Here is a 26,962-nt window from a genome sequence, read left to right as displayed (position 1 = left end):
TGACGTTTGTAATATTTGCCAATAAATATAACATAATCTTTTTTGGCATGATATCCTAATATAGGAGTGTATATGTGCAACTTAATTAGCTTTGGTTTTTATCATTTTTTCTATCTCTCAATTCTCCATTCGTACAAGGGAGGCATCAAGTACATTGTAGGAGTCATTCCAGAGTGAACCTATATCTGGGGTATGTCATACCCCGGACGTTGGCTACTTTGGTCCCGTCTTTTTTGAAAAGCCTAATTGTCGAATTCTTTTAAAACTATTAAAAATGTAACTGGCGTTTTTGTGCTCTTGTTAATTTTGTTTTGTTTGATACACAATAAATTTTAAAATGTTATATGAATGGTACTGCCATTAGTTTGATACTGCTGCCAAAAAGTTTAAAATTGGATGAGTATAAATCACAGAATTTTCAATTTAGGCATTTTCATTATTTGCATTTGTTTAATTCATCTGTCTGTCCTAGTGTTAGTTTTCGTACAAAATAATTTGTTGCAAAATATGTTAACCGGGGTTCATATAAAGCGGGTATAAATCAGCGAGAAGCTTCAATTTCCGAGATACCGTTCTACCCGTAAACATTGTGTAAATTTCAACATCAAAGGCCAAAGCGGCCAGGTATGATCCGACAAAGCAGATCTAAAGAATTCCAAGATCAGAGGGGAATATCATCACATATTTTACTTCTACTAGTGTTTTATTAATTTATTACTATAGCTTATCATGTCCAACTATTATTCTATAAAAGGATGGTAAAATGAGTCAACGGTTTTAAACAAAGTTTTCTACAATGTTGTACCTCGTTTGGATAATAGTTCAGGAAGTTAATATCAAATCAAATTAAACGATAAGATTATAATTTAAAAATTTCATTTTCAGGGGAAAATATAAATATGAAATTTTATCAATGTTTTTGTCGTTTATATATCAGGAATGAGGACCGTGATTTGACAATGGTAGAGCCTGAATTCAACAATAAATAACAATTACCTAGTTATGTATATAAAGTAAATGATGCGTATGTTACAGAAAATGTAGGAAGTATTAAATTTACTAAGTTTTTAAAGAAACTTTCTTTTCAGTCCTGAAACAACGATTTGTCTAAATCAGAACGCAATTTGGAATAATAAAAATGCGTCCGAGGCACGGCAGACCAAATATGTCGAAGAAATTATCTTAGAGTATGACATGTTTATTTTGTTAATGCCTTCTTCAAGGGTGTTTATATAAAACAATATAATTGCAAGTTTTCATATTTTAATAAGACAACCAGAAAATATTTAGTGCAACAGAATGGTCAAATAATACGTTAAACAAAATATTGCCTGAAATAACAATTATATGAATATAAAAGTAAAAAAAGGAAAGGAAATTGTATAAATTAATGCAATTGATTTTAACCGATGAGATTTGTGGATAGTGATGATATATTAAACCGTAAAATTTAGAAGATTATAAAGTAATTCAATGCACAACCAAGTCTATGAACGCATGAAGAACGTTCAATTTTAAAATGAAAATTTTAAAATATATCAGTGGACAAAATGATATGAACTATCGAAATTTTAAAGAAAAATAATACTTATTGCCATAAATGACTCCCCCAAAAGGAATACTCCAAACAATAACTCCTAATAATCTGTCATTTTGAAAAATAATATCTAAAATATTTTTTTTTACACACGATATGATTTCCTTTTCAAGTCTGTTAGAATTTTTAAGATATATGTATATATAAAACAACATACCACTCTGAAGAAAATCAAGATCACAAAATATATCGAATGTAAATAACACGGCACTTTGGTGAACAAAATAATCATATAAATACTTTTCTTCAAAATCGAGTTTGAAATGTCCTTTGTTGTAAAGGAGTATCGTCTGTTTTTTGAGACTAAAATGTCTAGCACTGCTGTTTAAATGTTTGCTACCACCAACGTGTTTGCGGCTGCATTAAAGGGTGGCTATAACTAGGTAATACATTCATATTGTTAGTATATGTGTTCATATTTGGCATATTCATCCCATTCATAGAATTCATTGCCGAGTTCATATTATATGCACAGCTCATGTTCATAGGTGATGACAATGACGTATTTAATGAGTTCATACCCGGGAGACTATCTCCCATGGACGGTAAAGTGTTCATGCTGTTCACATTGTTCATGGAGCCCATTCCAGTATGGCTCATGTGTGACATATTGCTGAGATTCGCCTGTAGATTATGATGATGATGATCTGCTGACTTGATAAGGCCACCGTTCATACTAGGTTGGCACGGTTTACCGTCCCTTACTAACACAGGAACTGCAACTCTCCGAGGGGAAGGTAATGGATTGAGATCAAGTCCCTTCTCTTGTCTAGCACGTTTTAATTTATATCTGTGATTTTGAAACCATATTTTAACTTGCACGGGGGTAAGCCTGATGATGCTTGCTAAATGTTCTCTCTCCGGCGCAGATAAATACCGCTGCTGTCTAAACCGCCTTTCAAGCTCGTAAGTTTGAGCCTTTGAGAATAATACGCGTCGTTTCCTCTTTTTCTGATTACTTTCTGAACTATTTTGATCTTTCTTTTCATCGTCATCTTCGTCATCCTCTTCGTCGTCATCTTTGTCGATGTCGTCTGCTTCAGCGTCCGAAGACTCGTTATGTTCTGATTTCAGTCTTACGTGCCCGCCATTTGTCTCGTGCGCTATTTCACCAGACGACTGGTTTGAACTACTGCTTGGCGAGTTCATCTGTGGTAAGTCTAAAATAGAAATATATTTCTTTGAAATGAATTTTTCTTTAAAAGAGTATATCACTTTCATTCAAACTGAATATCATATTTTATCGGCAACATAATTTTTGATAATATATTTTTATATAAATTATTCGAATTGCATCAAACAAAATTGTCTGAGTAAATTATACGGATGCTTATTTCCAGCTATCAATAATTCATTCAAAGGTATTATCAGTCTCTAAATTGTTTAACTTTTTCAAAAGGTATTAAAGAAAGCATCCTTTAATATGCTTCTAATTTTGTTATGTTTTTTCCCTTCAGAGTATTATATAAGTTAAGCCGTGCTGAAGTAAACTTATATTGACATTACCAAATCTCTAGCGAGATGAAGAAGAGATGAACATGGAGAGGTTATCACATGTTAATTAGAGAAAGTGGACAGTTGATGAAATTTAAACATTCCTTGTTATTCATCCAGATATCAGTGACACATTCAAATAGTATAAAACCACAGTAAATGTGCGTTGAATTGCTTTTGAAGAGGATAAAGTAAATAAGAAATAGAGATAAGGGATAGGTCGAACATAACGACCTAACACCTGGGTATAAATTGAATTAGAGTTGTAACTATTTTGAGGTCATATATGACCAATTAATTATTTTTCACTTTACTGTTTATGTTTGTTTGCATTACCGCTTTATCCCTTGCGTTAACCAAAAAGGCTTTAAAGTCCGTTTATTTTTTCCCCTCCTAACAGGTTGAAAAAAAAAGAGTTGAGACTAGTATAGATGAAATTGTAAAAATATGAAAATGATAACATTTTAAATTTTATATATTTCTTAAAGAATAACAAATGAAAAAGTGTCATATATTTTTATATTGAACGTTATGATGAGATAAATTTTAGTTGAATTGGTTCAAAATACTTGTGCACAAAATTTGCAAAAATATACTTTTATTTTCTAGAAAGGGTATGAAGATAATACCCAAGAGTTTTGATTTAAATATAGTATTTTTAGATTGTAAAAAAGTGATAAAAAAGAACAAAACATTATAGCTTACGTGTATATTGCATGACATCGGAAGCGTTATTCTGTAACCATCGGGTGTACGGATTTTCGGCTGCATCATAGCTGTAGTCTACAGGTGGAATATCTGGAATATTTGGAATAGTTCTAAGTGAACCCGTGGTAGTCGTCCCTGTAGCCACAGGACTGCATGCCAGTTTACCTTCCCTCGGTAGGTCCAGAATATCCTTTACATTGAAACTGCTTGATTTCATCACTAGACTGCCGTCCATCTGTCCGTACAAGAGAAGAAATAACACCAAATGAAAAAAATCTAATAAAACACTTATTCGTACTAGATAAGTAAATTATATAACACAGTTAAAAGTGTTAAGATTGTAGCACTTGCGTACTCATCACAATAAATCTGCACCCGCTGTGTTCTCGAGTTTAAAGGAGAAAATCGAAAAGTCATTAAAACATGCCAATATGGAAGAGGTTTTCGAGCGATAGCTATATTTTACAATGATTTTTGTTGACATTACAACTGTTCAATAGCAGGGGGAGTGTCTTCAGTTCACTTAAAGCTTATCACAGATGAGTGTGTAACGAATAGGATTCATAGATAGAAGAATACGGAGAACGCGGAAAGAATTTTATTGGACGCGTTGTCCAGTGGAATGAATGAAGTGACGGATGGGCGTTGAGTTTAAGTAATACTAATCAAGCAATACGGCGGTGTTTAATTTTAAACATTTGCGGTGATATCTCACAGTCAGTATTAAAAGCTTTATTCCATTTAGAGAGCTACTTTAGCTGGCTTTATTGCCTTCTTTAATTGCCCGATTGTCAGACAAAAGTTTGGAGTTTAATTAATCCAAAACGATGCCAATTAATGTGTTTAGAATGTCTACTGCCGGGCCAATCCATTACCCCTACTGGCAAAATACTTGTTATTTTATTGCTGTGAAGAGGTGATGGTGATATTAGAAAACAGTTTAACAGATTTGACGAATTTGGTCTTGACAGATAACGAGATGGGCATGAGGCAAATTACGTAATTATCAAATATGGTGTCTAATTAATTACACAAAGACTCTTGAAGGAGAGCATTAACGTAAATTGACGTCGTTTAAGGATCCCGTCATGCGAAATCTATAAACTTGACCGATGTACACCGCGATGTTTGTTAATTTTTTGATACCAAATGTTTTTATTTTTTTATTTATTTTGACTTTGTTCTTAGTTAGTACAATATTTGAAATATCTTCAGTTTTTTTTCTCCTCAAGTTCAACTGATTTTAAATTCTTTTCAGTTCCAACACAGCTAACTTTACCAAATGTGTTGGTCTTTGTGTCTATAATATAACTAAATGTATTGATTTACATCAGTAACAAACTGTTCTCTTAGTCTTTAAGGGGGTCTTCTATGAAAGAATGACTTTCTAATTTCTGGTGTAGTGCATTGACATTAATAAAGGGCACTTGGGAATGTGAGTTTTAATCTAAAATGACTTTTATATATGATCATTGTCTTGGAGACAACTTTTTTTATCAGAAAACCAGAAACCATGGTATTATTTCAAAATCGCTTAAATTCTTTTGTGTTGTGGGTACTTCTCTATAAGTATGGAACAGTTAAATGACTTCTCCCTTCCCCACTCCCCACCCCCCCCAAATTAATAATGATTTGAAGAACCATTGTTTTGTTGCCTATACATTTATAATGCTTATACAAATGGTATCACATGTGATTTAATCAATGATGAAATATGTTCAGAAACACTCTGATATTTTACATATTATAAAAGATAATTTTCGTTTTTAAGGTTGATCCAGAAATGGTTTTTGATTGTCTCTGGTTAACACAATAAAAAAACTTTTAAAAAATGTTGTAATATTGCTTTTTTAAAATTATCTTACAGACGTTGAATCAATGATAGAAATGGTGTTTCTACATGAATAAAAGTTTATGTTGCTGGTGACGTGAGTCCAAATGTGTCTCTTGCAATAACGTGCACGTGGGAAATGGTTTTAACCATCTGACTATAAATCCGGGTTTTGTGTATCCCAGCAGCAGCAGCAGCAACAACAACACATTTAACAACAATCCCATATACAGCAGCAACAACAACCAATTCAAATGACGCTTTTTTACTCATCAGGTATAACTTCACGTATAACTTTCCATAATATTAATGTTGATAAAATAATGTTGTTTCGCTATACAAATTAGAAATGGGGATACGTTAAAATTGAAATAAATGTCCGTAAAATTAGAAAATATGGATTATCAGAGTGGAAAAGTATGTTGTGTTCGATTTGTTATTGATAAATATAACTTGGTTTAAAAATCAATTTCAAATTAATATTTTTCATATTTTATATGTATTTATATTGTACAAATATTTGATGTTATGTATATTTTGTATAAACATATATTGTATTTGTTTCTAAACTGGCATGATATAGCTATATTTTAGATTTTTGGTAGCATTTTATGGTATTCCTTTAATATGATATAATATCTATATAACTTTGTTGTCCGAGGGTATTCGAAAAGCATGCCTTTTTTGGACTGTGCATTGATGAACAAATTAACAGCCATATAATAGGTATATTAATGCTCATTGTATTGTATCATTTTTTGTCACCGACATGTTCTTAAATATGACTTTGTTATACTAGTCAGTCTCACTGATTTTAGGAAAAAATCATTTTAAGCAGCATATGTCAAGATCCATACTAATGTTCATGAAAATTTTGAAAATGTATGGAAAAGTAAAATATTGTGAAGTGAATAAAACAGGAATTTACGCATTGCAAACGGCACTTACATTTCACGTAACTGACCAAAAAGAGGTCAAAATATGCAAAATCAGTCCATACTGTGTTAGTCATGCAGAAGAAATGTGATATCAGTCATTAATCGCACATAACATGTAAATTATTACTTGAATCTCAAAAACTTTTTTTCTTTTCTTAAAATCTTACTACATTTTTCGATTTTCTTGTAATATTTTGGCTCATCTTTTGAAATGCATATATTTAAAATCAATGGATAACAACCGTACATTCTAGTTAATTATTATTCAATTAATTAATTAAATCCATTTAATTAATTCCATTAATATTTGTGTAAGTGGCAAAACATGTATAACAGTACTTAACATGCACGATGTTGTTATTTTTTGGTTTTTTTTGTTTTTTTAATTTTTTTTTCTTTTCAAATATTTACTTTAATTTGATTAAATGCTTGTTGTTTGCAAATTCCCATTGTGCGATTTAACCGAAAGATTACAGTAATATAAGGACCTTGAGATGAAGAACGGGGCATAGCTTTACTACTGTCAGACATTATATAATATCTGCTGCTGTTGGTATGAACATAACATTCTGGCCATTGTTGGAATCAAAACCTATGAAAAAGTATGTTAAGGATTCATTCATAATAAGTGCTTGCCCAAGAGAGCAGAGGAAAAAGAATCAACATGTATCGAGAACAAAGATTTGTTATTTTTGAATCTGTACATGCCCCCATAGCACCGCCTAAAGTGGTCTTTTTAATTTTCAGAACTTAAGCTAGAGATATGGCAATTAATAACAACAAATATCGAGAAAAAAGTGCGCTCAAATACCATCTGATAACCTTTAAAAACCTGCCATCTAGCAATAAGCACCCGCTGATAGATAATCAAAAATATATGAAATAGAAAGGTTCCCCATTGCAAGGAAGGGCAAACACAATACATAAAAAGTTAATATAAAAGAGCATGTTTATAGGTCAACACACTTGTTCTTACTCAGATACATGTATAACTGTACAAACCAAATAAAATGGAAATAAAATTGCAGTTATGTTATGTACCAAATAATTGTATCCCCGGCCCCCAATCCAAGGGAGGGCGGGAACTGGCAGTAGAAGGAGTCGAGTTGTCACTTTCTATTTCTGTATGTCCATGCACTGACGCATCCATGTTTTACTTTGTTGGACACAGTGCTTTATATCATTATATATATGTTTGAACTAATTCTGAGACAAGGCCAAATATGGTCATAAGTGAACCAAGCCCTTTTGTGTCGACACAAAATAGCGGAGGATGATTCTAACTTCCTATGCAGGGATATGTTCATGGAAAGACGGAGCTTTGATACAAAGTCCCTGCCATATACCGTCAGGTTAACCCAATAGGTAGAGCGTAGGACTGTAAATCAGACAGTCCGGGTTCGATTCCCGAACGGTGCAGGTCACTTTTGTTGTGATTGTGTACGGTCATTCCCACTGTATCACTTCTCTGGCATGTACAGAAGTTATCAATTCCTTGCTAAGGTGAAGGCAACTAGTCCTGATAAACTGACTGACAGCCTGCCTGGGAGCGATGCGGTGGCTGAACTGTGATCTGATAAATTCAATGTGGCTTACTGCCGTGTTCCGGAGTGAAAACTACCAACACCAATACCACCACCCTGACAGGGCCTTGGATAATGGATTGCCTGGTACATATTACTAATAAGAAATAGTAATACTTTCTGACGTATCAAATGAACTAATAACATTTCATATTTTAAATTTTGATTATAAAAAATAATTTTCCAGTATATATTAAGAATATGCAGTTTGTTAATGTTATGAACACTTGTTGGTATTAAAGAAAGAAAAAGCCACCAGGACAAAGGCTTGTCTTCCTGTGCTACAGTAAAGTTAAAAACACGTTATACTTTTTGGCTGGTCAATGATATAAAAATTGATATTGAAATCGCTTAGATTAACTATAGGAACGTTTAAATGTGAATCAGGAACCATCATAAATGAATCACGTTGAAGACAGAACCTTGTTTTAATACAGTATAGACAAACATATCTCCTAAACACTGTATTACAAATATATAGCAATTTACATTGTGTAAATGACAACACACGGACAGTTCAGACATGGGCGGTCTTCTTTTCACTTTTTATAAATAAAGCAAGTAATTGATCATTTCAAACTAATAAAAGATTAGAGGAAAATTAATATCGTTCAAATAAGTACTTGGTAAATAAAGTTTGCTAAGTAAGCACATGGACGATTTAAGTCGTAGAGACTGTTATTTGCTGAAGGCCCATCTAGATGAAGAAGGTTTACATTAGATGTTTGGGAGAAAACTGGCATTGAATAAGAACCAGGTAAATCTAAGTTAAATCAAATACAGTGTGTAAATAATCTACAATTGTAAAACATTAAATCGTCTGAGATTCCTAATGTAGAAAGAATGAATGCTTTAAAATAAGACAGAAAAGAGCATTCATGAAAAACATTTTTGCTCGTGATGTTAATAATGAAACATTACACAGGAGTGACACAATCAAAAAAATTAGATAACGGTCTATTGTGAGAAAACACACATTTTTGCAACATCTCACAAAAGGAAAAGAACGGTATCTGACATGAAAAGGACAAATTTGAAATTTTTTATTAGTTAAGATTATTTGAACATATTTCATAAACACACAACTTGATAATGTCATTTTAATTAATTTGATAAAAGTATACAAAATATGATAAAATTGGAAACCTTAAATGTTGTCCAACATAAATTCTAAAAGAACATGTGTTTGTAACGGCAGTTGTAAACGCAAGTTTCTCACGCCCCCTAGCACCGGCTTGTTGTGTAATTGTGTATATATAAAATTTAAGGTACTCAACTTAAAAATATATATCATTAAAGTATGATAAACATAACATGTACCGATAGTTTTGTTTTTACTTAAAAATATTAAAATAGATCCGCGTGCTGTGTTCAGTAAGTGATAAAATAGTTGTTTGTGGACAAAAATCTAAACAAATCCTAAAATGATAAAATACACACAATGTCGCTTAAGCCATACAGGAAAAAATAGCATTCAAAATGTGTTCTTTATCTTTTGAGAGTCTAACATATAGAAAATACCGTACTGCTTGATAACACAACTTATTTTGAGTCTTCCCTCTTCAAGGCACTTATTTGGTATTAAATGTTAATTATACTTCAATGTTGTACAACCTTCTACACGATGGTAGCTCTTTTGCGGGCCATTATCGCCCTGTAAGTCTTGCTAAACCTGAAAATCCCATAACGCTCACATGCTCAAGATTCTCAAGTGGTTTAAAACAAACAAGAGAATATTGCCGGCTCATTGTTTGGACGGAACATATCCTACTATATTCAACTAAATATTCACAAGGCGGTCCGCCAATAAAACACCTAGATACATGTTATTACGTAATATATTGTAGTATTGACTTTTTGTTTTAGAAAAAGAAAAAGAAAAGATTTCATTCTGAGGAACGCTTGAAAATAAAGAAATGATAGTGTTTTGAGATCACGTTGTATGTTTCTTATTGAGACTGATGTCACTTTTTGTGAAACGTATGTCGGACAATATTGCTTCCATCTTGCGTAAAACTGTAAGCCAAATAAATTAGATATTGCATTGTTAGTAAGGTGACAAAAACCTTTGCTGTGTATAGTTATATGTCAAAAAAAATTTCATTGTGCACTAACTTTTATTTATTTATTTATTTGTTATTTTTGTAGTTGCATTTCTTTTTTAGATTACTGCGAAAGTAAGTGGTTATAACCTTTGAAAAATGAAAAATTTATATCTGATTATTCCAATCGTCAAAGAATTCAAAACATCCAAAACAAAAACATAAAGCTGAATAACTTGACAAAATCTAAAATTAAGGTCATTTACATTGTGTCACTGATGAGAATTAAAGTACATTCAACTTTTCTTTTAGAAATTATAAAAAAAAAATTGTGAGCTTTATTTGAAAATAAAGCGAGACGGTGCAAAACACACAATCGGCGCCATTAGATTCCATATAAATCCCTAAGATCCATATAAAGTACAGGCCGTATTCTCATTGGCCGGAAATTTGATACGGACTTGACGGATATTATTCCAAAAATCGGTCCCGAAAATATCTGTTCAAATTTAATGTTCCCCTTTGCCAAACAAGATTAGTGAAAATCTTTTCGTTTACGTTCTTTCAGTTGTATAAAGTCGAAAAAGATTGGTTAGAAATGATTTGAAATGGTGTTTATACTGCGAATACAAGAGTTTGTCTTTACGCATAAATATATATAAACTAAGGATTTTCCCCCCGTCTTAAGATCATGAACAAATAAATCAACAGGCACTAGAATTTACATAGAGAACATCGTTTTGTCACTAAGACTGAAAGTTTATTGTCCAGGTAATCCATCAGATAGAAAAAAAGCGTCCCACTGGTTTGCTTTATTTTTAATAATTTTGCGACCATTCACAACAATGGCCTTTTTTTGCTACAGTAATAACCGGGTTAAATCTAAAGAAATTTCTTCAGTTGACTACAAAAAAATCTTTTTTAATAACTCATTATCATTTGAATTCTAATCAATATAAAATTTACTTAACATTATTAACAATGGTTCAGCATTTTAAATAAAAAACAGGACACGAAAATTTAGTGAAACTACATTTTCATTTTTTCAACGTGTGAGATATTTTGCAACCATCTTATTCTGATAATATCATTGATTTTATAATAAAAACGATCGTGTTTGCGTGTTTACATTCAAACTTGATCTCTGTGTTTTGCCAAATAGATTTGCATTTCCATTAGGTATTGGGGCTGGCATCCAATGTTTAAAACTTTTACTATGTTTACATGGCAAATTAATTTGTTTCCTCAAGATATTTGGTGTATGCATATCTTAAACATAATTTAACAATCTTAATATTTAAAGTAAAGATATTTGTCTGGGCGGCAGTTCGATCGGTTTTGCTGAAACATGCACAAACTAGAAAAAGAATATAATCAGCAGATGTCACGTGACTTTATTTAATTCCATGACTGTCAGTGAACTACGACAGCAGCCTTTTATCTTGTGAGTTATGCTTTCAATTTTGTGGCTTTTTAAACCCTAGTAAAACAATCTAATTTTTCATCGTTTACAGAAAACAGGCCGCTTTACCAAGTAGAACTTTGGTGTCCTCCCAACATATTTAATCACGGGTAATCTCGCCTGTACAAACGAGATCTTAACTGTAGGCCTACTTCTTTACACAAGGTACAAATTAAATGGACATGTTTTGTCAACTGTTTACAAAAACATTTGAGAAAACTGCAAAACTTTCACACAATTTGAAAATGTTTGTCCCTTGCTCTTCAGTGAAATGCAGTTACCACATACTCAACAGATAAGCCTGCTTCAAAAAAAATAAGTACATATAAATAAAAGTAATGCTTTAACTTTTGTTTTACTCTTAGAATCATATTCATTGTAATTTTATATATAAAAAATATATAAAAAAACTGCAACGTTTGCGAAACCTTGATCAACAGTTAAATATTAAAAATGACCAGCTTTTAAATCATGTTTTAAAACTGAATGAATATCTTGTGTTTATTTTGAGAATGTGTACTATTTTTGTTGATGTGTTTAAGAACCTCAAGTTGAGTGCTACGGTTTTCCCTCCATACATACCAAAGTGAGCGCGCGTGTTTAGCTACGCACAAATGCAGATATTTACCTGCGGACGTGGTTGCGTTGCGATGTCAATCTTTTTGAAGAAAATGGCATAAGTTGGTCAATACTTGGCAGTGTCTCTCTGCACATTTTAATCTCTTTATCACCATTTTGCTAAAATTTTCAAGGATAAGCTGTGAATATAATCTAGTATATGGATGATGAAGATAATTGTTTCTAAAGAAGAGTCAAGCGTCTTGTGAAATCGATGAAATGGAGGATTATGGGATATTACTTCATTATGTTTGATGCGCCTTGGATAATCTTAAGAGCTTAGTTTTCATTGACACCTTTTTGGAGTGGGCATATTATTCACTACTTAGTTATCTCACTTGAAATTGTGTATCCACAATAAACCCCCCAGTCATTTTGGTATTTAGAAGATAGCGCTTGATGAACAGAGTTCAGAATGGGCAAGAGTTAGATATAGCATGATTTGTGTCACAATGTTTGATTTTTAATTTTTTATAACAAACTCTATTCATCGTACAAATATGCTGTACATATGAATAGAATATGTATATGTGTTTGAAATATGTCGTGTAGGAATATGCACGTGCTTGATTTTGGGTAGTTTTAATTTAGGCATTGTTTTGCGGATGCAGTTGCAAAAGTATGTACATGTTATTCACTATTATAAGCGCAGTTATAATATTTTTCTGCTCTTTTTTCCAAACGCTAAACAAAGATATATCAATTTTAAGACAGAGTGAAAACATATGAACAAACTTCTTGTGTGCAACAGAAACGGTTTTCAGTTTTATAATAAGGGTATCAACGCGTAAAATTTGATTAATTAATGGGTTAGCAACCTAAATCGGGTGCGATGAACGTAGTTGTAACGTGATAAATGTGTGAACGACTGGGGCTTACAGCCTGTATGAAATTTAGATTGTGGTCCTTAATTGCTTCTCATATTTGTTCAAGGATTTATCATTTCCTTCAAAAGCATGGGACCAGAAGACAAGGAGCGTTCAAAATCACTGAGGATTTTGTATAACTCCGATTGTTGAAATTTTGTTAAATGTATGCTATTCATATGTTAAGAATTTAAAAAATCTAGTTTGTGTAATAACATGAAGTAAAATAGAATAGTTTTTTTTATGTAGATTAAGGAAATGAAGAGATATACATGTATCACGTACCGCTGACCATGCCTCTGCAATTGCGTCTGTCGTTGATTTTAGCGGACTTTCTGACATCATCTTGTTAGACGCTGCCTTATTTCTTTACGTCACTTCCTGTACTTTCCACCTTTACAGGTACATCACTGAACGTTATTTCCGACTACTTTCTTCTACTTTCCACTTTTACAGGTACATCACTAAACGTTTTTTTTTTCCCGACGTTCTGATTACTGGAAACGGTATTTCTTTGTAATAAGAAAATTGAATCAGTCCAACAAATGTTGCTGTTGTTGTTTTTGTCTTTATGCTTCGTTTTTAATAAATAAATATATATATATTCTTCTTTTTGTTATATATATTTTTTCCTTTTGTTTCTTTAAATCATCCAGCAGATATAGCTAGGTCACTTACTTCTTTATTTACTCCAATTTGAAAAAGTTTGATTTGTGCGATTGTATGAGATAATTTTAATAAATTCCTTTCAGACGATATTATTTTAGTTCCGGTTTCTGTTGTTTGTATGCCTCCCCATTTCCGTTCGTTAGTAAACATCCAAATTGAACTAAACAGATAAAATGACCTTTATACATTAAGAGACAATAGCTCTGATAAAAACCGTGAACATCCGAAAATTACCCAAAATTTACTTTTATCGCCGATCTATCTCTGAAGACGTTGACTTACCCGCGTAACTTTGATCGGTTGGGGACAATATAGATAAGCTTGATTTACGGCATTTTATGATACCGTACTAATATGCAAATACTGAACAGTTTATGGCCTACTCTTAGCATTGGTAAAAATATGTTTGTTTTTGTCGTTATTAGATGATAAAACTGACGAACGAACCCTTTCTTCTCTGATATTGTACCTTACTTTAAAGATAGCCAATTTATAGCAGGGGTAATAATTGATAAAATAATTCATGCAAAAACCCGCTTTAAAACAATAAATTGAAACGAATTTTAAAAAATGAATGTGACTATGCATTTAATGAAATAATTATGTAGCATATACACAGAGAAAGAATTAATGACGAAATTCACTATTTGCTTTCAATGTAACGAGATAAAGCAGTGTTAAAAAGGTGATATTTTTACATAACAGTTTTTAAACTTTGCTTTGTAGCTGATCCACTTAAATATGTGTGTTTTCGTTACTTAGTGCAATCAAATCAGATATGTATCCTAATATGATATTCAAGAAATATCTTAAAATGTAAAGATTTGTCTAAAATTCAGCTTGTTACATGTATAATCTTATATGACATGTGTTCGTTATTACATTAACACGTGCACCAATATCGTCTGCAAAAAAGAAACGTAATAAATATCTTAAGAATTTTATCTATTTACTTTGCACATTCGGAAATCCCTGACTTAGATAAGAGAGGTATTGTATTTAATCACCACATATAAATCTCCAACAGTTTTTAATACCACAATGACATAATAAATCGGTGCTTTTCTTTCAATGCTAAAATAAGAGGTTACAATACATTGTTGAGTACAATACCGAATTATATTGGGCGGGAACACAGCTATATTGGACGATACGTTACTTCGAGCACAATATGGATTTCACACGGACCTTTTGAACTCACAAACTGAAAACGAGGCTAGAAAGAGTAAAATATATAGTTGATATGGATTTATTGGACTCGGATAATAAAAACAAAGCTGGAGTACAATATGTATTTGATACGGATCTTTTTACTTTGGGAAATAAAAAATGATGATAAATTGATTAGATTGGATCCGTTAAATGATTTATTTTTCAAAATCACGTTTTGCAAATACCGAAGGTTCATTGGTTACGTGTTATAAGGCGTTTAATGAATGAATTTTGGTATTCTCCATCAAAATCACGGACTTTTATAGAGAGTGGTCTACTTAAACACCATTATTATTCGTACACAGTTGACGTAACTGATCTTGCAAATACTGCTAAGAAAAAAAAACAAACATCAAAACACAGAATTTAATATTAAGTCATGTGTTATGTGCTTTTCGTTTAATGCTCTAAATTTTGGTATATTGTATTGTTGTAAATGCCGTAAAATCAAGGATGCTATTGTACCTTTTAAGGTCTAATATTTTTTTTCATTCATTGTTCTGATAAAGAATAAAACACAGAAAATAACCATTAGTCGTTTAATTCTTAGTATGTTTTAATTGTATGTGTTTAAGAATAGCGGATCTTGATATTCATATTTAAAAGTGTATACATGTCTGAAAAGTGTTACATTAAAGGCACATTATGCTTCAGAAACAAATCAGTTTTTCTCTTTTATGTAAGGGCATACAATAGTTTCATAAAGTTTAAATAATAGTTTTAGAGCATGCTAGATAATTATTACCTGAAGGAAGTAATGATGAACGTGAAATTATTTGTCATCAAAGTAACAAAATGTAAACAAAGAAGTATTTTGACTTCCATACAAAATACTAAATCAGTATAACTTTATTATTTGCTAAAAAAGCAACATAAGCAAAAGATGGGTCAGGTTATTGGTCAATTAGTGACTTTTCGGAAAATATAACATGACATCAAAAATTAAAGTATTTTCAGAAATGAAAATAAAAAAAAACCATTTCTTATGCATATTATATTTTAATATACAATGTATAGATAAATTAAGAGGTGCATTATAATAACAATCAGATCATGTATTTACTCCATTCCGGAAGAAACCATTTTACCACTTTCTTTACTTCATTCTAGAAGAGACAATACTATCGTTTTTTACTACATTCCTAAAGTAACACTTTAAATTATGTTCTTTACTCCATTTCGAATTTAATAGTTTTATCATGTCCTTTAGTTCATTCCGGAAATAACAATTTTATCATGATCTTTACTACATCCCGGGAGTAGCAATATTAACATGTCCTTTACTCCATTTCGTAGTAAATAATTTTATCATGTTCTTTACTCCATTCCGGAATTAACAAATTTTATCATGTCCTTTACTCCATTCCGGAATTAACAAATTTTATCATGTTCTTTACTCCATTCCGGAATTAACAAATTTTATCATGTCCTTTACTCCATTCCGGAATTAACAAATGTTATCATGTTCTTTACTCCATTCCGGAATTACCAAATTTTATCATTTCCTTTACTCCATTCAGGAAGTAACAAATGTTATCATGTCCTTTACTCCATTCCGGAATTAACAAATTTTATCAAGTCCTTTACTCCATTCCAACAATTGGTGATGTAAAGAATACACGGGTTCGTGATTCAAAACTTACCGTGGTTCTGATGGGAATAAATGTAAAAAATATAATCTGACTGTACAAAAAATAAATGCGACATAACTGAACAATAAACTAGCCGGTGTGTTTGGGAAAAGAGCTTTTGAGAACCAAAGAAAAGAAAATTTACAACAAAATACCACTTGCAAAACATATCATTTATTACAAATATTCAATTAAGTAAATTTTACGCCCAAAATATACAATTGTTAAATGTTTATAGCATCAAAAAATCAACAAGTATTAAATGGAAGATCATTTAAATCCATAAAAAATAATAACTAAAAAAGAAAAGAGATACGCGTCACACGAAATGATAGTTTACAAAGAAACTTTAATACTGTTATACATATAAATATGTTTGGACATTTTTAGACTTTTATCAGACGTTCTTGGCTTAAAAATAAATATGTTTTGAAAATTCTATCGGCAAAAAATCTAAGACGGCAGTATTGGACAGTCGAAGACGGTAGAAGAAAATTGTAATAAGTATACCTTCTGTGAAGACCACACCGCTTAACTTGCAAATAATTTTGACTGTTTGTACTTCATGTCTAAATAAATTACATATCCTTTACATATATGTGATGACATTTTTATTGATATTTTTTACTTTGAAGAAGTCCTCATAACTAGGAATATAAACATTTTTATTTTAATTTTTAAACATATTTTAAAATATTGACTATCTTAACTTATTTATCTGTGAACAAGTAAGTTTTATTATTGTTTTGTATTTTATCGACCCTGCCTATAATAGTTTTGAAACTCATATATTTTGCCAGATGGATTATATTAAATTACTAAAAGTGATACATATGAAATAGTGACAGTAAGAAATAAAAAAAAATACACGACTTGTTCGAAAATGAAGCATTTTGAGAGCCTTTATGCATTGGTTCGCGCCAATACGAATGTCCTTAGCCAAACAACTAAGCCAATATGTTTCTACCATAATAGGCATGACGAACCAACATGTTTCTACCATAATAGGCATGACGAACCAATATGTTTCTACCATAATAGGCATGACGAACCAATATGTTTCTACCATAATAGGCATGACGAACCAATATGTTTCTACCATATAGGCATAGGCATGACGAACCAATATGTTTCTACCATATAGGCATGACGAACCAATATGTTTCTACCATATAGGCATAGGCATGACGAACCAATATGTTTCTACCATATAGGCATGACGAACCAATATGTTTCTACCATATAGGCATGACGAACCAATATGTTTCTACCATATAGGCACAGGCATGACGAACCAATATGTTTCTACCATAATAGGCATGACGAGCCAATCATAATAGGCATGACGAACCAATATGTTTCTACCATAATAGGCATGACGAACCAATATGTTTCTACCATAATAGCCATGACGAACCAATATGTTTCTACCATAATAGGCATGACGAACCAACATGTTTCTACCATAATAGGCATGACGAACCAATATGTTTCTACCATAATAGGCATGACGAACCAACATGTTTCTACCATAATAGGCATGACGAACCAATATGTTTCTACCATAATAGGCATGACGAACCAATATGTTTCTACCATAATAGGCATGACGAACCAATATGTTTCTACCATAATAGACATGACGAACCAATATGTTTCTACCATAATAGGCATGACGAACCAACATGTTTCTACCACAATAGGCATGACGAACCAACATGTTTCTACCATAATAGGCATGACGAACCAATATGTTTCTACCATAATAGGCATGACGAACCAATATGTTTCTACCATAATAGGCATGACGAACCTATATGTCAACTTTCTACTATATAGACATGGTGGATTTCTTTTTCTCGAGATATTTGTATATCATTTGATGGAAAAATATACCAACTGTGTGCAATATTTCAGATCTTTCAGTGCGATTCTCGAGAATAATCATTTTTATCGGGCAAAATGACCTAAAATGAAAAACGTTATTAATACACTTCTAACGCAAAACTGGCTAAAAATCGCACTAAATATCGATAATTGATTTCAATTTTAATATTATATTACTTTATCGTCTGTTCCTTGTTTTTCCGTTTTAAGTGCCCAAACGCATCTTTATTAGAGTTTTAGGCCTTTGAACCTCGGCGGAGTTCCTTTAATAATATTACATTTCTTAACAAAGGTTTAAATAATGTTTATAATTATCTGGTTGTAAACATATCATTTAAAAGATATATGATAGTATACAACAGGGTTAAGATGACTTTATCAAATGACCAAATGATATATAAAGTATAAAATTTTACATTATGCTCAATCTAGTGTTACTTGATTGACAGATCGAACATCACTAAATGCGCGTCATCACTAATTTCACGGAAATACCATACATGTTTCTCCAAATGGCCGGTGTTTTTGTCAAATTTGGCGTATATTAGTCATACAATTTAACAATGAAGAATTCGGCCAAAATATTTTAAGTGTATCGGTAATATAGCATAATATTTTGCATATTTCTGGAAAAAAATACCGGTAGTCCGTCTCCGCCATTTTGAAATATGAAACCGACACTAATTTTTGTTTTGACCTAATTAGATATGGATTTTGATAATTAACAAAAATATATTTCATTGAAAGTTTATTTATCATTTTGTTATTTCATTATATCACTGTCTAGTTCCGCTATATTTGAAGAGAAAAATATAAATTTATACGTTAGTGTATTTGTGCATTCATTATAAATGGAGTTCTGCTTGGTGTTCTGTCTGATATGGAAGTAAAACGTGCATTAATAATTTAAAACATTACCGACATGTTATTTATTTACAATGAGCAGAACACTTCTCTTGCTCCTGTTCATGCTTTCTATTACTATTATATTACAAAACCAGGATGGGTGCTGGGGATGATAACGATATCATCGATGGCCATATTAGTAGAAACTTGTTGTCTTTGTCACTACTGTATATCATTGTTATCGATTAAATGCTTTGTATACTATGTACATGTACGAGTTGTAATCATTTCCAAGGCAAATTTTGTTATAACGCGAAATTTGGATTAGCAGATCGTGTGAAACTGATACATGTATTATATTCTCAGAGCCTTACACTCGGATAATACGAAAAGACGTTTAAAATAGGTGAAATATTTTTAGAAGCCGTTTTATATAGAATCAGAAGTATGAGCCGCAATCTGCAAGCCCATTTCTAGAGCTTATGAGCTTAACCTATGAGCCAAGAGCCATTTTATCGAAATGTTTGTCCAAATCTGAAACTTACATCAGAGTAAGTATATAGTCTCTCCTTAACAAAAATCCAAAATTTTGCTTTCACAACTTCAGAATCCACGATGGCGTCCAATATGGCCGCCGATTTTATTATTAAGATCATCATAACAAAACAAATAAAAGTTTACCTTGCTGAAACCGACACTGATAAGTATTTGCAATTAGTAAAGAGCTAGGGAAGCATGCACATCTTTGCAGTCGGACCAAACTCTGTACGTTTTGTAGTGCAATTTTTGAAAAGTTTGAATAAACTGAAGGTTAGAAATAGGCTTAAAATATAACTGACATTATTCATACAGTTACATGTATACAAATTTACATATTTGAAAAATTAATATAAAGTAGAACTACATGTAACAATTTCATTCTTTGTTTATTTCAGGTTACAAGTTTTCAGAACATTTACTGAACCTTTTTACAAGTAAATGTTTCGATTGAAGTCGAGCGCTTTAAAATATCGAATACACAAAAGACAGACAAATAGTTCAGTTTGTTAATGCCTTAGTTAGAAACCTTTTATGAGTAATTTATCATTCCTCGTCTGTAACAATGCCGGAAGTAGACACTGCGCAGAAACGGAAGTTCTTGGAAAGCTGATGACGATCTCATTAGAAACTCATCAAGCAAAATATTAGAAGACTCACGAATAATGTGCTTGAAGAATAAGCTGTCTAATACTGCACAAAGTAGATAATGACAGGCATTTAATGAGGTAGAAAATCTGCGCTATCTGTGATCGTGAGGACACATAACACATCGTATCATACCGCAACTTCCGGTATCGATAGTTGATACATTTTATAAAATTTCGCTACTAATCGGAACGCATTCATCTTCATTTAGAACGAACTTAATGACACTTTTAATCAATTTGTATTAATTACACTCGATGTTTCCACCAGAATAACAAACGTCTGTTCTAATAAAACTGATCGTGAGTTCTAGAGATCGCTTTATATTATCATCATAATTACACAAATGCCAACACCTCTGCAACCTTATGACTGATAGTAAGAGTGACCCAATTAGTTTCTTAAATTTAAAAAAATCATTTTTTTTTTCAATTAAAAAAACAACAACAAAAACTATGTTAACTATTAAAGATTTTTTAATTAAAAACCTTTTTCGCTTTATGAAAAATATATTTTGATATATTCATTACATTATTGTCAATAACAGAATAACAACCACTGAACATCTGAAAAAGGAAAACACAAGGAGAGCGGTGACCAAGTGGTTTGTGGTTCGAGCCGTAATCGGGTTACGACCATGTTTCTTTATATGACACCAGTACTGGTTGGTTCCAGGAAGCGAACTCGAACGTGATTATTATAAGTTGCATGTTTGTGTGCAGCGTTTTGGTAGCTTAACTCTCAGAATGGAGGTGAAAAGGTTAAAAATCAATCTTTGACAGATGGCGCCAAACAAGTAAGAAACTTGGGATAAATTTTGTGAAAAATCTAAACGTATGACAGACACTTTATTAGTCATTTTTGAAAATGCCATTGATTGCAGTGTGTGTAAGTGATTTTTTTTAAAGGTATCGCGCGAATTCTAGAGTATGCTGCACCTTCATGAAGTCTGCCCATATTGGTAAATTTTAGGTGTGATTTTTGTGGGAGGGGGTAAATATAAATTGCTTTCAGTCATTATTTTTAGGAGCAATGCATGTAAACTATTATTTTCTTCAATGTATGTCATATATCCTTGAATAGTGTTGTGCAATTGGTGATCTGCCTTTGTAACAAATTTTGAAATATTTGGTACTGTGTTTCTGGCCACATTGAACTACAAAAGTGTTCATTTTTGGTTTTTGGTTCCCTGCTCCCTAAATAAATGTTTAAAAATAAAAAAAACAAAACAAAAAAACCCCAAAAAACAATGAGTTGAAATTTTGAAATTCAAAGAAACGAAATTTTTCTAATTTCTCCGTGTACTATACAGATCTTCCCTAAATTAACAATGACCGTTGAGTTGGTAATTAATTGTGTGTTATATTTGATTTTGATGTCAACCAACCTATCCCCTTCGTGCCAGTTGGCACATAAGGCTGATGTTTTATGTACTTAAAGGTTAATAGTTCAACAATATAATGACTCCGGTCTTTTTCAGAGCATACTTTCTGCTTAATAATGATAGGTAACGTTTCATGGACACATAAGTGCGCATATAAATAAGCGTGACAAATATAAAAGCATCATCATCATCATCATCAGCAGCGGCGGCGGCGGCATCAGCAGCAACAACAACAACAACACCAACAGAAGCAGCAGCAGCAGCTACAACAACAAAGACACAGAAATTCGTTTGACAGCATAAGAGCATCACAATAATTCGTCACCTTAAAAGTTAACCCGTTTCGGCACTAAGGCTTGGCTGGGACAAAAAAATTAAACTATGTTCCGACTCTCTCTGGTCGGCTGATACGGCAAAGATCAGTTGGATTTGCTTTCCTATTACAGCAATCTCTTATGTAAATGAAGTCTTATAAATACATTCTGGGACGCTGTAATTTTCAATTCAGACACTGTTAGCATTTATGGGTATAAAAGTTTACTCTCGCTGTTTGATATTGACAACTGCAATACACAACTAGCTGGAGAGAACACGTTGCTATCGTATTTCTATTATCACGACATATGGCATATAATATAACAGCGATAAGCACTAGCCTCCATCTGCCGGTTACAAACAACTTCTCTCCTTAAACAAACACTCACCTCATATCTATATCTCACACAACAACTTCGGCCCGCCATATTTTTTCCAAGTAAATATTACGACAGTCAATTTTCATATGTCACCGTTCATGGATCGGTGTAAGGGTATGAAAGTTAAACAATGCACGGATCTGTATCCGGAGGTCTCAAATAATCAACCCCACACATAAAAGATAAACATTGGCTAATGTAAACAGTATTTTTTTACGTTTGAAACGTAATATTGTACATCAAGTTGTGTACAAAGTTTCAGATATCTTGAGACTGTCATAGATTTACCTTTTTTGTTTATTGACCCATATCCGGAGACCAAAAGCTGTCAGTTACAGTACATTTTCATCACGCACCAAACGTTTCTGTTTCAAATTTTGAATTTTAGAATCCCCACATTTCATGGCATGTTTTCATCTTAGTGACAGGATATTCTATAGGAGGGTACATTTGTGAAATGTAACGAAACGACGTCCAAGAACGCGCCCACTTCGAAATCGCTGACGCACGTTTTTTTTTTATGGTGAACAAGTTTCCATCATTTTATTATCTTTACAATAAATGACTGACTTTCATTGGAATCATAACAATTTGAAATACTAGTATCTTATACTTAAATAATTTAACCCATAATCTGCTTAATGCATTAAAAGAAACATTGTCTTCAATTCTAAAATATTTGAAATGCTTTGTATATATTATAAACTGTAACCTGCATAACAATAAAATATATTTAAACTTATCATAATGGACTTGCTCGATTTGAACTTGGAGCAGTCAGTTTAAAGGATTTCAATATCAAATACAAAAAAGAGCAGCCAACATCAAGAGCTCGGTGAGACCGCACGATTGCCAAGGGTTAAGGGAAAAGTTAATTTAGCCATTGCCTGTATTTATTGTTGTCGGACTGTATTTCTACGACCACAAACTGCACGGATAAGGGATACAGATTTGAGCTAATAATTATTAAAATAAAAACTGTATTGCACGTATATTTGTATTCTGTACTAAATTACACGTGTACATGTGTGTATGTGAATGTTTCCTGATTGATGTGTGTACTTTATTTTTCGTACCTTTGTTAATGACCAAAGGCAACAATATTCCCAAAGCACATTGCCGATTTGTCCAAAACATTTTTTTATAACTGTAACATGTTCATCTGTCTCTTTTTCACGAATGCCGAAAAGTGTCCTTTACTTGCATTAAAATAGAATACCAGAAAATGGCATCTTTAATAACATTTACACTTGTATTACTTTATCAATTGAAGAATTTCTAGTCAACCATCTAATTTCTTAATCCCCCGAAACCTCATTACGTATTCATAAAGAGAAAAAAATCGAAGACAAAAGAAAATTATAATTAGAACCCATAAATATTAAAGTTCATCTGACTGGCAAGTTAAGTTAGCTATTTTTAAAAAATAGTGTAATGATTTAGATTTTGGTGTTTTTGTTTAGCAATTCTATTTTGGTTATGAAAATTATTTACTGTCCACATAAATGCATTAGCATAGAGAGCACTGGTGACAATGACAAAACATGTCATGGTGTCTTGCCCCCATAACCGTCAATCAAACCGGATAAGAGATGTCACGGCAATATTTGTGACGTCTTCCTCGAGTTAACAAATAGTCATCAAATTTGCTCAGAGATCAATGTTTGATTTTCGAATTGCACATTACGGTTAAATGGAATCAAATGGAATCGAATTGAATTAAATTGCAAATATTTAAATATTGGTGCATATTAGTGTGACATTATTGCAATGATCTTTGATCTTGCCGCGACAGGGCAATGAAATGGTCAGTTTGTCTAATATTGGTCATGTCAAAGGTTTTAGGAAGGAATAAAACACGAGTGTCCACATTGGAAGGGACTCGCCTTCAAAGTTCTGGAAGTTTAAATACCCAGTTGAAATTGCAAACAAACGGCGAGTCAATTGAATGGAAGATAATTTTTTGAAAATAACGAAAAGGATAAATTGTGCACGAATAATGTTGAACATTTGTATGCATTTTATTGATTGGGGTTTAATTCGGTACGTGGTTGTAGAATGATTATAACCGGCCCTGTCACACATGTCATGGCTCGAGTTCTTTGTTTGCAGCATCCATCGACAACCATGTTTGCAAATAGACGCGTAACATATTTGCTCTGGTAATCGTTTGGCAAACATAACATCGTTAAGACCAAATTTACAGACTGGTTCTTCACTACTTTCATTGCTTGACTGGTAACCTTGTTTCATTTTTTTGTACTTAATGAACGAAAAGTTTGTTTATTTAACATAAAGAGCAAAATGAGTAAGTTACATACACAGCTAGACGCTTTTTTGTTGCTACAGCAAAAACTAACCGTAGGTCAAAAAGTTTGCGTTCCTTTGTTTAATTCATCAATAATAAAACCATCTCCGACGGATTAACATCTATATCCGGGGCATAAATGGGATTTTATGGTCTTTGTTTGTTCACTTACTAACTTTCATTGATAGATAGATAAATATATAATGCAGGCTGTATACTTTTATTTATTGTTGACAGATGATTGACCTTATAATTGCGATGGCACTAATTTTCTAACGGAAGACAAATAATTAGTTATAATTGTTAAGTACATTGATATACTTAAAAGTATTTTATACAAACAATTCGGGTAGACAAAACTGCAAACGTTTGCCTGACTGACAATTAAACACGCGTTATGGTAAATTCTATTGATCTACCCCATTGCTACGAATTAAACTACAGTAAAACATGTGAACAAAGGTCAACCAAGGAGAATCCAAACATGACCGTTACAGACAAGTGAACTTTATTTTGAGGTTACTTTGTTCTTTTTTTAATAAATAATAATAATAATAATAATAATAATAATAATAAAAGACTTTATAAAAAAAGGCAGCACAGTTTGGCGTGCCTAGTCTTCAAAAATGAAGGATTGTCTAAGAGTGGCCTTTATTTACAGGTGATTTTTATTCAGATTTGGTCATTAACACAGGTTTGACTGTATGTATTTATATAAACTACATGTATGATTAGAGAAATCAATTTAAAGTAATCCTTGTTTGGGTTAGAAGTCACGCTGACACTTTACTATTAAGGACATCTTGTCAATTTTCAGTTAAGCTGGTGAGAGTAAACCACTTCTGTATTTTTTTTTAATATTTAAAAGCTGAAAACGGACAAAAACAAGGCTCGAAAACAATGGGAGATAACTGGATGTTCTTTTAACCACGAAGGCCTGAGAATAATGAAGTGTAGCACTGTGATATCAAGAAATTTATCAAATTGAAGTCATTAAATAATATGAAGCAAATGAAAAAATATACTGCTGCGTTTCGGCAAATATTTCCTTCCTATTGTATCTAACAATAAAAAATATAATTACAAGATAATTTGGCAAATGATGTTTTCAGACATTAAAATAGAATCGAAAAGTGACTCATAATCATGTCTCCAATATTTTTTCCAGAACATTTACATGGAGTTTTGCAGGTCACAAGATATCTTTAAAACCATTGAAAGAACTTAGTAAGATCAAACATATGAATAGTCAGATATATCTGATATGAAGAAAGATGGTCAAGTGCTCTTTCGTTCTTGGTAGACTTGCAAAGAAAATTTTGTGGGGTTAAAACTGAATACATGTGGATTTTTTACATGTACATGTACTGATGCACGTTAGCTACATGTATGTTTTTATGTGAGCAAATAATATAGATATACAGGAGACCATCTGACATTTCCAGTGCGATAACTCTCTGAGGAGGTACATGCTAATTAATGAAGAACCCCTGACCAGTAAAAGTATTATTAACATTATGTAATTCTTGGAAAGATACTATTCACTTTTAAGGAAGGTTTTGCTGGTTCAGAAAAATTATCACATGCTGTTTTATTGGACAGTGAAATTACATTTTATAACTTCACGATGAAATTGCAAAATATAATTTTCACAGTAGCCGGGCTATAGCTGAATGCGGATGAAAAGAATATTACTTGAAATAAGATCAAACGCCTGTAATGAGAGCGCATGTCGTTACGTATTTTATTTCCTGTATCACATTTGGGGCATATAACTCTTGCATAACTCCATATTTACCAAATTTTTAAGTTTAACATCTATATAGATACATATTGTGTCTCAACTAAATGTAGAAATACATGTATATATTCTTGAACTGTTTTTGTAAAGTTAACTGTTTTGAGCAAAATTAAATTGTAAAAATGATGATGTGTATTCTATTTATTTCCTTGACTGCGTACTTCATAGATATTGTAGTTGTAGGTCTTTCGGTGCCTAGAACTGG

At 32.1% G+C, this 26,962-nt stretch overlaps 1 protein-coding gene across 2 annotated transcripts; it reads right to left on the bottom strand.

The window, feature by feature from the left end:
- Positions 1 to 1,246: 1,246 nt before the first annotated feature.
- LOC132723833 (homeobox protein Nkx-2.2a-like) lies at positions 1,247 to 22,722 on the bottom strand. 2 transcript variants are annotated; one of them, XM_060708625.1, is made up of 3 exons: positions 22,658 to 22,722; positions 3,797 to 4,034; positions 1,247 to 2,757 (listed from the first exon to the last, which is right to left on the bottom strand). In XM_060708625.1, exons 1-3 carry the CDS (start codon positions 22,694 to 22,696, stop codon positions 1,934 to 1,936), a joined length of 1,101 nt encoding a protein of 366 aa, XP_060564608.1. In that variant the 5' UTR covers positions 22,697 to 22,722; the 3' UTR covers positions 1,247 to 1,933. The 2 variants fall into 2 exon arrangements, with proteins under 2 accessions (XP_060564608.1, XP_060564607.1); XM_060708624.1 differs by lacking the exon at positions 22,658 to 22,722 and adding an exon at positions 13,425 to 14,110.
- Positions 22,723 to 26,962: the final 4,240 nt, after the last annotated feature.

This window comes from Ruditapes philippinarum, unplaced genomic scaffold (genome assembly GCF_026571515.1).
Source record: "Ruditapes philippinarum isolate M1 unplaced genomic scaffold, ASM2657151v2 ctg489_1_1_1_1, whole genome shotgun sequence".
NCBI classification, from domain to species: Eukaryota; Metazoa; Mollusca; class Bivalvia; order Venerida; family Veneridae; genus Ruditapes; species Ruditapes philippinarum.
Note: the sequence above shows the minus strand (reverse complement) of the source record. Positions and strands in the feature narration are given on the sequence as shown.

What these genes read in the sequence shown, in the direction of transcription:
- LOC132723833 (XM_060708624.1), bottom strand. Translation starts at nt 13,484, where the DNA reads ATGATGTCAGAAAGTCCGCTAAAATCAACGACAGACGCAATTGCAGAG. An exon ending in TTGCAGAGGCATGGTCAGCG is followed by an intron (nt 4,035 to 13,424) that starts GTACGTGATACA and finishes TTGTACGGACAG; the next exon opens with ATGGACGGCAGTCTAGTGAT. An exon ending in CGATGTCATGCAATATACAC is followed by an intron (nt 2,758 to 3,796) that starts GTAAGCTATAAT and finishes TTTCTATTTTAG; the next exon opens with ACTTACCACAGATGAACTCG.